Here is a 12,741-nt window from a genome sequence, read left to right as displayed (position 1 = left end):
CTTTGAATTCTATTGTTTTAAGTATCGGGACATAATAAAAATCATCTGGTCCTCAGCAGATCTTAAAATCCGGCCAAGTACAACCTCAGATGAGCAACAACACATGAAATATTACACTGTGTCATTATTTTACAAACATAAATCCAACATAGTTTTTCACACATGGCTTCTCTAAGTGCACCCTTACTGCTTCCATAGAGGCTAAGTAGCAGCCAGGTGCTGTTAATCAAATGTGGTATACATTTATATACCATAAACATTAATATTATAACATTAGACCATATGTTATAACATATTATAACATAATATGTTATAACATAATTATAACAAGACCTTCTAATCAACCACTAGATCACCAGGGATCGTGCCTCCTCCCTGCAAAGATGTATGCAGTGAGGGGGCTTGCGGGGGCGGGGGGAGTATATGTGTGTGCGGGGTGGGGGCTTGGAACAGGGGGGGTGTATTACTTGTGTGCAGGGTGGGGTGTATTATTTTATCTTTCAGGTGCAATTAAGGATTCCTGTGTTAGGAACTTGCATTTTCCTGCAGCAGGAATCCCTAATACGGTATTTACATGCAGCGACTGTCACCCATTCAAGTTGATGATCAGGTGATAGCCACTGCATGTAAATGCCTGCACACCGAATGTAATGGTACGGGATATGATTTATGTGCAGTTACAAAAACAATCCTAACTGCATGTAATCATATCACATACCATTACATGCGGTGTGCAGGCACTTGCATGCAACGGCCGTCACCTGATCATTAACTTGAATGGGTGACAGTTGCCGCTTGTAACATGTGCTGACATTAACACTGGCATATAGTTACATTTTATTTTGAAGCATGAATTTTGGCAAGCGTCCCCCACGGGACTAAAAAAATGTGTCCATTGGCCCCCGAGTAAATTGAGTTTGAGACCCCTCTTGTACAGAAATAAATATTTTCATGTGTTATGCTTTAGTAACATTGCTTTGTAAAACTTGCAAAAAATCTTCAGGAGCCAACAAATTGCTGTCGGGAACTTTGTGTGTTCAAATTCAAATGAACATTTGATCATTTTTAAGCTTATGAGGTTTGTGTTTGTAACCTTTCAGAAATATCATTATGCGTGAGCTAGCTCCTCAGTTCCACATTCCCTGGTCAATACCGCTGGAAGCAGAAGATATACCCATAGTTCCCACAACATCCGGAACAATGTAAGCACAATCGTTTTTTTCTTTAGAACATATACTAGCAAGGACAAGGGGTGGGCTGCTTTTCCATATATGATAACATGTTCCAAAATATTTACCAGATCTACTACATAGCAGGGCTAACACTTCCTTCACTTTTACCCAATTTTACTCATTAGTACAGTGTGTAGTTGCCATACTGTCAGTGAGTAGCTGCAGTTTTCTTTATATCAAGATAAACTGGAAGAAAAGTTAATGGATTTTGCAGACTTTTTTTTTCTGTTCTGCTTGTGTAGCTGAATTACAAGTTAAAGTCATGAGTGCTCCCACAAATAGGCAAAAATGTCATAGATTGTGCAAAAAAATGTTATATTGTGAAGATAAATACAAGACAACTGGATCCCCAGCCCTTTCCTGGCCAAGGTGCCTCCAGATGCATCTTGAGAGATTGGTGTCATTAAAGGAGAACTGTGAGGTGAGTGAAAATCACTCACCCTCATAGTTTGAGCCGACGCGTGACAATGAAACTGTCACACATCGGCTCATTAGATCAAGAAGTGAGCGAACACATACCGTCGCTCGCTCACTTCTCGATAATCTCCCTGCAGAGAGCCATGACGGTCAGTCACGGCTCCCTGCAGGGATTCCCCCTCCCTCCCCACTCCGATCCTCCAGCGCTGACTGAAAGAACAGCCGGGGGAGGGTACAGCTGGCTCTGCCTCTAGATAGGCAGAGCCAGCTGTCACTCACACAGCTGGGTGGATCTCGACAGTAATGTCAGGATCCATCCCAGCTGCGGCGGTCTCAGTATACCACGAGCTGTAGCTGGTGATATACTGAGCTTTGGAGTAGAAAAAGGATGTCACCAGCACACCAAGCTGTATTGTTCAGCAATAGTCCATTTTAATGACCACTAATGTCATTCAATAGCGATCTTTGGGTCACGGGAGGAGGTTAGTATATGTCCTCCCGTGACCCTTAAGAGAACTATGGGGAAAAGCTCTTACCCCATAGTTCTGCTTTAAGCTTCCTCCTTCTAAATTGTCCATTCCTTTTATTTTCTCAGAAAATGATCTATCTTTAAAATTCTGCATTTCTCCTCCTCTGAATGCATGCATAATGCATCCACGAGGAGTTCAAATGTATATAATTATATGAAAAACAGCAGAAAAGTATTTTAGAACTGTATTATAATGACAGATCTCTGTACAACTGCCTCGCTGGGTCTTTGCTCTGTTTGGTGACCGGCTGGTTATAAAGGAACCTTTCAGATTGTGTGAAATGAAATGTATTAATTTTCAAGCTTGGTTCAGAAAAACTTAGACACAATACACATAAGGAGAGATGGCTTATTTTATTTTTAAATAAAGAGAACAAATATTTTTTCCTGTAAGCCTTGTATAGGAAAACATGACGGAAAGCTCTGAGGTCTAAACATAAAAGACAACCTAATCCAAATGTGTCCATACATGGCTCAAATTAAATGAAATTTAAGCCATGGGTGGCCCTGTTGGAACAACTTGGCTCCAGAAAAAAGAAAAAGGAGTCTGATTGAAAAAAAAATCAAAGGAGCTGTGTGGAGAATTGTCATGCCAGACCGTAACTTCATCCAGTTAGATGCAGTCACTGCTCACGCATTCAGTGACAGGTGTTGCAGCTATCTGAATATAATGGGCAGCAGGGGAGATGTCTCCATCCATGCTTTTTAGCATGGATGGGCATTCATTTGATTTCTCTTCGCGGGGGACTGAATGAGAGAATTCTAAACGCGTATGGCTAGCCTTACCCAAGATATGTTCTAACATGTTTTGGAGCCTTTTTGTTTTCTCTTAACGGAAACCTGTTTTTAAGGGAAGTATGTGGGTCGGGGTGGCCTGGCTGTCTCTGGCTATCATACTTTGATTCTCTGACCAGAAGAAGTTTACAGCCAGCGATATTAGAAAAAAGTATACAGAGAAGTATTGTAACCGGAGGATCTACATGGCGGCCAGGCAACTAGTTATTTTCTTTTCTTTACATCAGTGGCTGTTTGTCAAGTGAAATAATTACTACAGTGACTTAGGTATCGGGTGAAATTTGTTGATTCTTTTTTTTTTGTATTCCTTGAACAACTGCATTTTTTCTGCATATTGGAATATGTAAGTGAACAAGGTTTTATGTTCCCTTAGCTTTAAATGCTTAGCATAAATTGTTACTACAAATGTTAACATAGGCAACCCTCCACTGTTTGCCTCATGAGCCTTCTTGTAGTTCTGTAGAAAAAAGTTTAGGTCCTCATTTTAATATTCTCTTGTTTACATAGTAAGACATTTTCCAGCATATATACGCTACAAGCAAATGCAGTCCTTGTATTACACTTTAGAAGGTTGTTGGGCTGATGTCACACAAGCGATTCTGCTGCTTGCAACACATCGCCAAGAGCAGAATCAACCGGGAGAGGCTTCCACATACTTCTGTGGAATGGTTCCTTCACTGGCATGAAATGCTGCCGAATCTCCCTCACTAGCAAGGGGGCGACATCTAAATGGTCCGGGTAGCGGGGAGCAATTCCATTAAAACAGGTAAATGGTTTGTTAGCGATCCTGATGCTGGCAAGTTGTAACATGCCCCCTTGGCCCCTTACATGTAACCATTTCCTTATCTAATTAGTACCCTTGTTTTTTGTTTGTTTTGTTTTTTAAGGATGGAGCTTCGTTGTGTTATTGCAGTGATCAGACATGGTGATCGGACACCAAAGCAAAAAATGAAAATGGAAGTAAGGCATCAAAGGTAAGAACAATGGTGTACTTGCAAAGGTTTGTTAGATCATTGCTCTAGCAACACTTGGAGAGTGCATAAAAGTTTATAAAATCCTCATGTGCATGTTGGGTTTCCAAGATTTAAGCGTTGTAACATTTCATAGTGATGGAGTGTTGCTAGAATGAAATATGTGCTTCAAGAAATTAGATGCTCTCAGTTATAAACTCGAAGGCCCCGCTCACACCAGGGCTTTCGTCGTGGGTTGTTTTCCGCGCTGACCATAATAGTCACCAGCACTTGGGGGGGGGGGGAGTCCCTGCAGGGAGCCGTGAGTGACAGTCGAGTGATTTTCACTCGCCTCATAGTTCTCCTATAAATTGTCACATGCATTATACAGCCAACGTTTTGGGGCCACGCAGGGTTCCTTTCACTATGTCGCCTAGAAGAAGGGACCCTGCGTGGCCCCCGAAACGTTGGCTGAATGACGCATGTGACAATTCATTAAAAAGTGCTTTACTTCTTGCACATATCATCGAGTGCTGGTGGCTTCTATTATGGACTGTATCTGAATATGGCGCCATCCGTGTTGTCACTTCAAGCACCAACCTTTCAACAAGGTCTGTATGATGTATAAAGTGCAGGTGATTTTGTATTATCGTTTTCCACGCTGAAACGTATGCAAATTAAAATCCCATTTATTTCTATGGGGGCCGTTTACGCAAACACGCTGATTCGCACATCAAAATACTCCTGTTGTTTGAAATAATCCCCGAGTTTCTTTTGTGGCACTCATAAGATAATTTTGCTCCATAGACTTCAATTGAAACGCGCCGATCTGCGTTTTTTTTGTGCGTTTTTGTTTAAGAGCGTTTTTGCAGCTGAGACTGCTTTTCATGGAACTGAAAATTAGTCATTAAACACTATTACATATGAACAGAAAACGCCTGTGAAACATGCTAAAAAAAGTGCGTGAAGTGTGCTGAAACACTTTCGCCATGGTGTGAATTGGGGTCTTAGGGTATTGAAGCAATAAATTACCAGGCATGTAGCATTTTCAGAAGGGAAAGGTCAGCAATAGCCTACAAATTTCTATTTATACAGTTTTTATTTTAATATGTGTGTAAATATTACCACACCCATCTTCCCTTTTTGTTTATGCGCAGAAAACCTTGTATGGCCTTTTAATTGTTGACTTATGTTTTGGGAAAAAAAGATATCAGTGTACTGCAAGTGAACACAACTGATAGGGTAAATCAGGCTTTCTCAACCATGGTGCCTTTTGGCATTGTCAGGGGTGCCTTCAAATGTTTGCACAGTATCATGCATTTCCATGGTGCAGATGAGCCCCCAGAAACTCCTGATGTAAAGGAGGGGGGGGGGGACTCTGGTGGGAAGGGGTTATACTATATTTTTATTGCTTGGGTTTTTTTGTTTTTAATTTTTTTTGTTTTTTTTGCATGGGGTTCCTTTCTAAAATCCACACCAGATCCCTATCTGGGTTTGGCATAGATTTTGGGGGTAACCACACATCATTTTTTTATTTGTTTTTTTACATTTTAGACTGGGGTGCTTAGAGATTTTGCATACTTTAAAGGGTGCAGTGACAGAAAAAAAGTTCTAGAAACGCTGGGGTAAATTGCTAACCTTAGAAGACTTGTTACTCTAATCTGCAGAGTCCAGTAAAAAGAAGAGCAAGGTCAGAAATCATACAAATAATTCATTTTGGATGGCTTTTCACTTTTTGTTGAAGGCAAATAAAGTTCTTTACATTAAAACTAATATAGCATTTTATCCCAACGGATGTAAAAAAAGATAATGTTTTGACCTAATGGGAAAGAAAGATCTTTACTTTTAATTCATTCTCCAAGGTTTTTTGATCTATTTGAAAAATGTCATGGCTACAAGACTGGGAAATTAAAACTGAAAAAACCAAAGCAATTGCAGGTAAGTCATGTTGTGTATGAATGCGCCTCATGCCAAATCTAAAGATATATTAGCCCAGTGTTTTGAAGGTTTTCATTTTGTTAAAAATGTTTTTTTTTTTTTTATGCTACCAGGAAGTCCTGGACATTGCAAGACATCTTCTTGTTGAGCTTGGACAGAACAATGATTCTGAAATTGAGGAAAGCAAAGCAAAGCTGGAGCAGCTTAAAACAGTGTTAGAGATGTAAGTCGGAATGATTCAGTGCAAATGCTGGAAGTACACATTTCCTATAAGTCTATAATATTAATATGATCTTTGTTTCCATGGTGACTATGGAGGGCCATACTATAATTACCTGCCCTTTTCCCAAACTGGTCCATAATCATAAACATCTTCCAGCCTTCTTCATAGACACGCTGATATATTGTGCATAGATTTTTCAATTGTTACTAATGAATAAAGCTGGCCTGACACTGATCTATTTTTTCGTTTTAACTAGTGTGCTGAACAAGAAAACTAAGCCCGATTCCTCCAACACTAATAGTGTGTTGTTCAAAGAATCCCGCTGTCTACATTGCATTCTGACAGGTGCCGCCGGCCCCTCTCAGAATACACGACCAGAGCCGGCAGCTCATTGGCTGCCGGCTCTGAACGATCGAAGATTTTCCGGCCGGCTCTGAACAATCGAAGATTTTCCGACCGGCTCCTTCGATCAGCTGATTGAGGGATGCCGATCGTAAGGGTGCCGACAGCAGCACACGCTGTGTGAATTTCGGCCGGTTCCTCAAAAAACGGCCGAAATTCGAACAGTGTATGGGCACCTTAAGCCTGTGCTCTTGAGTAGGAAAACATTTTGTGGGATATTTAGAAGGACTCTTTTACATGGCCATTCTTGGCCGTTAAAGCACCCAGGATAGCGTATATGTGGGGCAGGTATGGCCAGGTGTTTATTTTTTTGTTGCGGACAGGTAGCTGTACAAATCAATGACAGGCTGAAGCTGTCTGCAACTGTTCAACTATATGAGGCTAGGGGCAGATGAGCAGCTCTGTATGCAGACTGTTCGAATCTAGGGCTGCTCATCTGCCCCTAACAATAGATGTTTGCTCCTTGTGCAAATACATGAGAATAGCTGCCAAGCCTCTCAGCCTGTTGTTCATTTGCACAGGCTGAGTAGTCACAGATGAACTTAAAGGAGAACTATGGGGTCAGTGTTTTTTCCCATAGTTCTCCTTAGGGTAACGGGAGGACACAAACTAGCGTCCTCCCGTTACCCTAAGCTCAGTATACCGCGAGCTACAGCTCGCAGTATACTGAGACGCCGGAGCGGATCCCGACTTAGACAACGGGATCTGCCCAGCTGCGTGAGTTACAGCTGGCTCTGCCTATCTAGAGGCAAAGCCAGCTGTACCCGCCCCCTCCCCGTCCGTTCCGCCAGTCAGCGCTGGCAGATCGGAGCGGGGAGAGGGGAATCCAGCCCCTCCCCCTGTCACGGCAGAGAGCCGTGACAGGATCGAGAGGTGAGCGAACCCGGTATGTGTTCGCTCACCTCCTGATCTACTGAGCCGACCTGTGACAGTCTCATTGTCATAAGTCGGCTAGAACTATGAGGTGAGTGAAAAGCACTCACCTCATAGTTCTCCTTTAAAAACCTGGCCATATGCTGTTCTGGGCAATAAACAGCGGTGTGCATGAGCCATAAAGCAATGAATGTGTCTTTTTACCAAACATTTACTGATGGGGAATAAATTACTGTGATTTTAATCACATGCATCCGGAACATTCACCTGCAGCAAATGTTTGGTCATTGTCAATTTCACTACTTTTTAAATATGCCCCTTTGCCTTTAATGACAGAATTGAAAAATAATGATAAACCCAAATCTTAAATAAGCTTGAACATGTTAACGCTATTTCAAAAGTCATCTTCAGTATTTTTAAATTGATAGCTTTCATGATTTAATACTTGGTGATCCTGCCATGGAGGACCTTGAATAGGCACTTACAGTTACAGGGTGACAGTGCTTTATCCCTAATTTGTCTCCTAATTGCTCTCCAACTTTGTCACCCTATCGCATGTTCTCTCAATGGCCACAACAAGCACACATTGCACAGGAATGGTGCATTGTACTCACTATTGGGAAACCTGCCCTGAGAAATAATGTGTAGCCGTTGCTGGAGTGTATGAATGTAGACAGGATGTGGCTGTAAAGACAGTATAAGAGATCAGTAGCAGTGATAGTCAACAATGGGTGTAAAAAGAAAAAAAAAGCATGGAACTTTCATACACTGTCCTTTATTAAACTAAATAACCCCCGCTCTGCAAGGGTTAAGTGCTCAGGGTCTAAAATAAAAAGAGGAATACCCAACGGATCCTGCCTGGCTGCTAGAGCAGTCCTCAAAGCCTCTCTCCCCCTCTGCTCCGGCATTTTAATGACCCGAAAGTCATCACATCTAATACAGTGTATTAGAAGTGAGAACGCAGAGGGACATTCGTTAATGTTCTAGAACCCACCTAGATTGCAAACATTTAAAAAAATATGGTTGCTATTAAATCTTATAAAGGGACATCAACTCTTCTAGTTACCGAGGATGTCTGCTTGTAACCTGGCCATTCCTGGCTTTAAATTTGTGGCATATTTGAAAGGGTTTATTTCTTCTAACTAGGACACCTCTTTAGTGTCATTTCCACTATAAACAAGTCCAATTACTCTGTCTGTTGAAGCTCCATACATTTCTGTACATGAACCTGTCACAGATTTCCTTTGATGTTTTCCATCAAAATAAAATTTTTCAAAAGAAAAGTTATTGTCGATGTCCTTTCATCTTTATCATTAGTATGCATAACACAATACATTGCTTTATTCACAGGGGCTTAAAGGCACCCAAAACTTCTTTTTTTTTAAAGATTGATAGGGAGTATTGTGTAGGGAGGAGTATTGTGAGACTTCTGTCTACTTTCTCTAAGTGACTTCACTTGTTATGGAGGTGTTTCCCTCACATCTTGTCCCTGTAGCACCAGAACAAAATTAAGGGGAACATCTGTCACCGGGAAATTGGATATAGACAAGAATGACAGAGGTCTCTGTTCCCATCACATCCCCCAACGCCCGATATCAGAGACAGGGGGAGGAGAAACATCTCTAACAAGTGCACGGCCGACAGTAACTGCCCGGCTCTTCTCAAAAAGAAAACACTAAAAAAATACATAAATTTGGTTTTACTTACACTTTAATCTCTTTGCAGTAAGGTGGATTTGTTATTGTCAAGCACCAAACACACCAAACACCAAACCAAACTTCAAAGTCAAAGCATACATGCAGACTTGGATTGATTGTGAATATATCGGTGGTCTTATGTGTCTGCTACTGCAAATACATGTAATTGCAGCTTGTTTGCCTGTGTTCACCAAATCATTATTTATATATTTTTCAAGGTATGGACACTTTTCAGGAATCAATCGCAAAGTTCAGTTGACCTATCTCCCCCATGGTTGTCCTAAGACATCTAGTGAAGAAGAAGGTACAGTTTGGTCCAATAAACTACTCAATATGGATTTCTTAAATACTTAAAAAGAGTTTGGGTTAATAGATAATCAGGCCTCAAAATCTACATTAATTCCAGCTGGGTTAGGTATATTATTCACTGTACAAGGGTGTTGAATTGTGATTTGCCATGGGTAGTAGTAGGAAAGTAAAACATTTAGAAGATACCTTTTATGTGGCTAACTGAATTCATTTGGAGGTGAAAGCCTCTGAAAACAAAAGCAAAAATTTCCCAGCAACCTTACCTGGCCTGCCTGCAAAAAAAAATAAAAATAAATACGCTATCTAATTATTCGGGTTAAAAACAGAGGTTTTAGTTGCACAACTTTTGCAAAATATGTGGAAGTCACACTGCCTCATCAAGGCTCCTCTGTATGTTCCCCACACCAAAAACAACAAGTAAATCAAATGGCAAACGCACTCATCAGTTTAGCTAGTTTTAAATTTGATGAGTGCGTTTTCCATTTGTTTTACTTATTGGATTTGGTGTGGGGAACGCACTGGGGGCTTTGGCTGTCATTGTGATGCTCTGTTGTGTCCTTGTGCCTTTTAAGTAGGGCTACCTCCTGGCAAACCTGCACCCAATTCATCCTTTGCTATGGAGGTTCTCATACATTAGAGTTAGGACCACAGTACACAGAAGAGTCTTGACGAGGCAGCGTGGCTTCCACATGTTTTGCAAAAGTTGTGTAACTAAAACCTGTTTTTAACCCTGATGGTGTGTTGTTATTATTTTAATTAATATTTTTTTGCAGGCTGGCTGGTGAGGGTGCTGGGAACTTTTTGCTCTTGTGCTGTGTAAAGCCCTTCCATGTGTACCTTGCTTTAAAGCTAGTTATGAATTGATGAGTGCGTTTGCCATTTATTTCACTTGTTAGCTTCTGAAAACAGTTTCCTTATTCAAGCTTAGTTTTCACACTTAAAAAAGGAAACTTAAGTGTTCTCAAAAGCTTGCACCTTATATCCACAGTATATGCATTTAGCCACACACAAGGTATCTCCTGCATTTTTACCTTCCTATTCAATGTTCTGTCTTATGTGAATGTTTTACCTACGTATTAGGGATGTCCCAATACCACTTTTTCAAGACCAAGTACAAGTACTTCCCCTCATTTTACTTGCTGATACCAATTACCGATACTTTTTCTTAAAGGGACAGGTGACTTTAAATGATCCATAGTACAACTACATATTATGTACTATGGATCATGAGTTAACCTATTCATGTTAGCAGGGGAGAATTGTAAAGCTATTGCTGCAGTGTAGTGGGTGTGTGCTGTATATATGTACTACATATACAGTACACACTTACAGTACACTATAGCAATAGATTTACAGCCAGCCCTGTCCCAGCTTCCCTCACTCACAGTTTCACTCCGATCCCTGTTGCCTCACGCGGTGCCTCTGTAGTCGGCGCTGGGCAGGATCGCTGCATCGCGTCTCGGTGCTCAGCTTGTGGGAGGCGCTCACAATTCTGCCTTGCTAACATGAATAAGGTTAAATCATGATCCGTAGTACATATACAGCACACACGTCCAGTACACTGCAGTAACAGAGTTACAATTATCCCCTGCTAACATGAATAGGTTCAATGATCCATAGTACATAATATGTAGGTAACATGTAGTTGTACTATGGATCATTTAACCTATTCATGTTAGCAGGTCAGAATTGTAAATCTATTGCAGAATTGTATTGTATTGGGAATATGCACTGTACATGTACTACATATAGAAAACACTGCAGCAATAGATTTACAATTCTGACCTGATAATATGAATAGGTTAAATGATCCGTAGTACAACTACATGTTATGTACATGTTATGTACATATTATGTACTATGGATCATTTAACCTATTCATGTTAGCAGGTCAGAATTGTAAATCTATTGCTGCAGTGTTTTCTATATGTAGTACATGTACAGTACACATAGAATACACTGCAGCAATAGATTCTTGTTGTTCACACAAAACACTAAACTTCCCACTTAAGCCTAGGCCCTTACTTACTGTTGCCTAGATTGTGGTGCCGAACGATTTTTCTCACACGTGAGGACGTCGGCGGCGCTGAGCTGAAGAGGAGCATCGGCGCTCCGAGTGGGGTCCTCTGGGCAGTCGCCGGGCCACCTAAATTAGGACCCCACCTGGAGCGCCGCCCACCGGAGCAGCAGTGAAGCGATGCTCGGCAAGGCAAGTAAAAAAAAAAAAAACATAGCGCAAGCTTCGGCGCTATGTATCGGAGCATTTTGACAAGTACAAGGGTACTTTTGAGAGTACAAAATGCCCTGTATCTGTCCCGATATAGATGCTTGTATCGGTATCGGGACATCCCTACTACGTATATATTTATCATCCTGTGAAAATGCAACAAATCAGAATTATTTATGCACAGTCAAATTAGAGTACATAAAGGCTGCCTTTTTTTGCAGTTGGCAGTTTTTCCAAAAGGGCATAGAAGAAATCGATATGGCTCCTTTTTTTCAGCCAGGTCTGAGTACCAGAAGCAGACAAGGCGACTGTCACCTGGGGAGAAACTTTGGTGCACATCCCCTTTCAATTTCTATCATCACATGACAAGAAAATGGCCATTTATGTACCTAATCTGCATTAAGTAGTGACAGTTTTGCATCAGCTCAGCCTGTTAAAGGAGCAGAATATGTATCTTGAAACTTTACCATGCACCGTTGTTCAGATGCTTTGGGTGATGCATTGTAGCAACATCAATATTTTAATGTAAGGTTCACAGTTGCCATTTTATACATGACTATGGTGACTTTACAGCTTAGGGTCTCATCAGTTAGCCAGTATTTGCTGTGTGTAGTCGGCACTTATGCGAACTATGCCATTACATTGAAGCTGATATTGTGACTTGTCCAATGTCCAGTAATAGTCGGAGAAAGCCAGGAAACTATCCGTTTCAGGAGGAGGTCTGCACTGGAAGCTACCATATTTTTCTCAGTGCAGGTTTCCAGTTTCTGTAAACCGGATGAGTAATGTCCTAATGTAGGCAGGACTTTGGAATAAAAAGACAGTGCTTTTAAAAAAAAATGGATTATGTTTATGGAAACTCAACTTTCCAAAAAGGTGTCAATAAGTTAACGAGCACCTGCTGAGTTCCTATATTTCTCAATAACTTTAGTAATGAGAGTTTCCAGCTTAGGTGTTCCACTAATTGTGCCTGCCAGTAATCGGAACGGCAATTGTTAGTGGCCCACTATATTAATGGCTTTTCAGTGACATCAGAACAATATAAAAATTAAAAATTCAGCAGGGGGATTTGTTCATGAGTTCTGTCCATTTGTACCACATTGGGAACAAGCTTTATAATGGGGAAAAAAATATATATATATATATATA

General features: G+C 40.9%; 1 protein-coding gene across 1 annotated transcript in view; it reads left to right on the top strand.

The window, feature by feature from the left end:
- PPIP5K2 (diphosphoinositol pentakisphosphate kinase 2) overlaps positions 1-12,741 on the top strand; it is a 51,281-nt gene that overhangs the window by 5,493 nt on the left and 33,047 nt on the right. The window contains exons 6-10 of the mRNA XM_018569240.1: positions 1,101-1,202; positions 3,861-3,947; positions 5,786-5,861; positions 5,975-6,084; positions 9,275-9,360. Coding sequence (XP_018424742.1) covers positions 1,101-1,202; positions 3,861-3,947; positions 5,786-5,861; positions 5,975-6,084; positions 9,275-9,360 — 461 coding nt within the window. The remainder of the gene's footprint in view (positions 1-1,100; positions 1,203-3,860; positions 3,948-5,785; positions 5,862-5,974; positions 6,085-9,274; positions 9,361-12,741) is intronic.

Source organism: Nanorana parkeri, unplaced genomic scaffold, assembly GCF_000935625.1.
Source record: "Nanorana parkeri isolate BGI_ZX_2015 unplaced genomic scaffold, ASM93562v1 scaffold1311, whole genome shotgun sequence".
NCBI lineage: Eukaryota > Metazoa > Chordata > Amphibia > Anura > Dicroglossidae > Nanorana > Nanorana parkeri.
The sequence above is the reverse complement of the archived record's forward strand: the minus strand, read 5'-3'. Positions and strand labels throughout refer to the sequence as shown.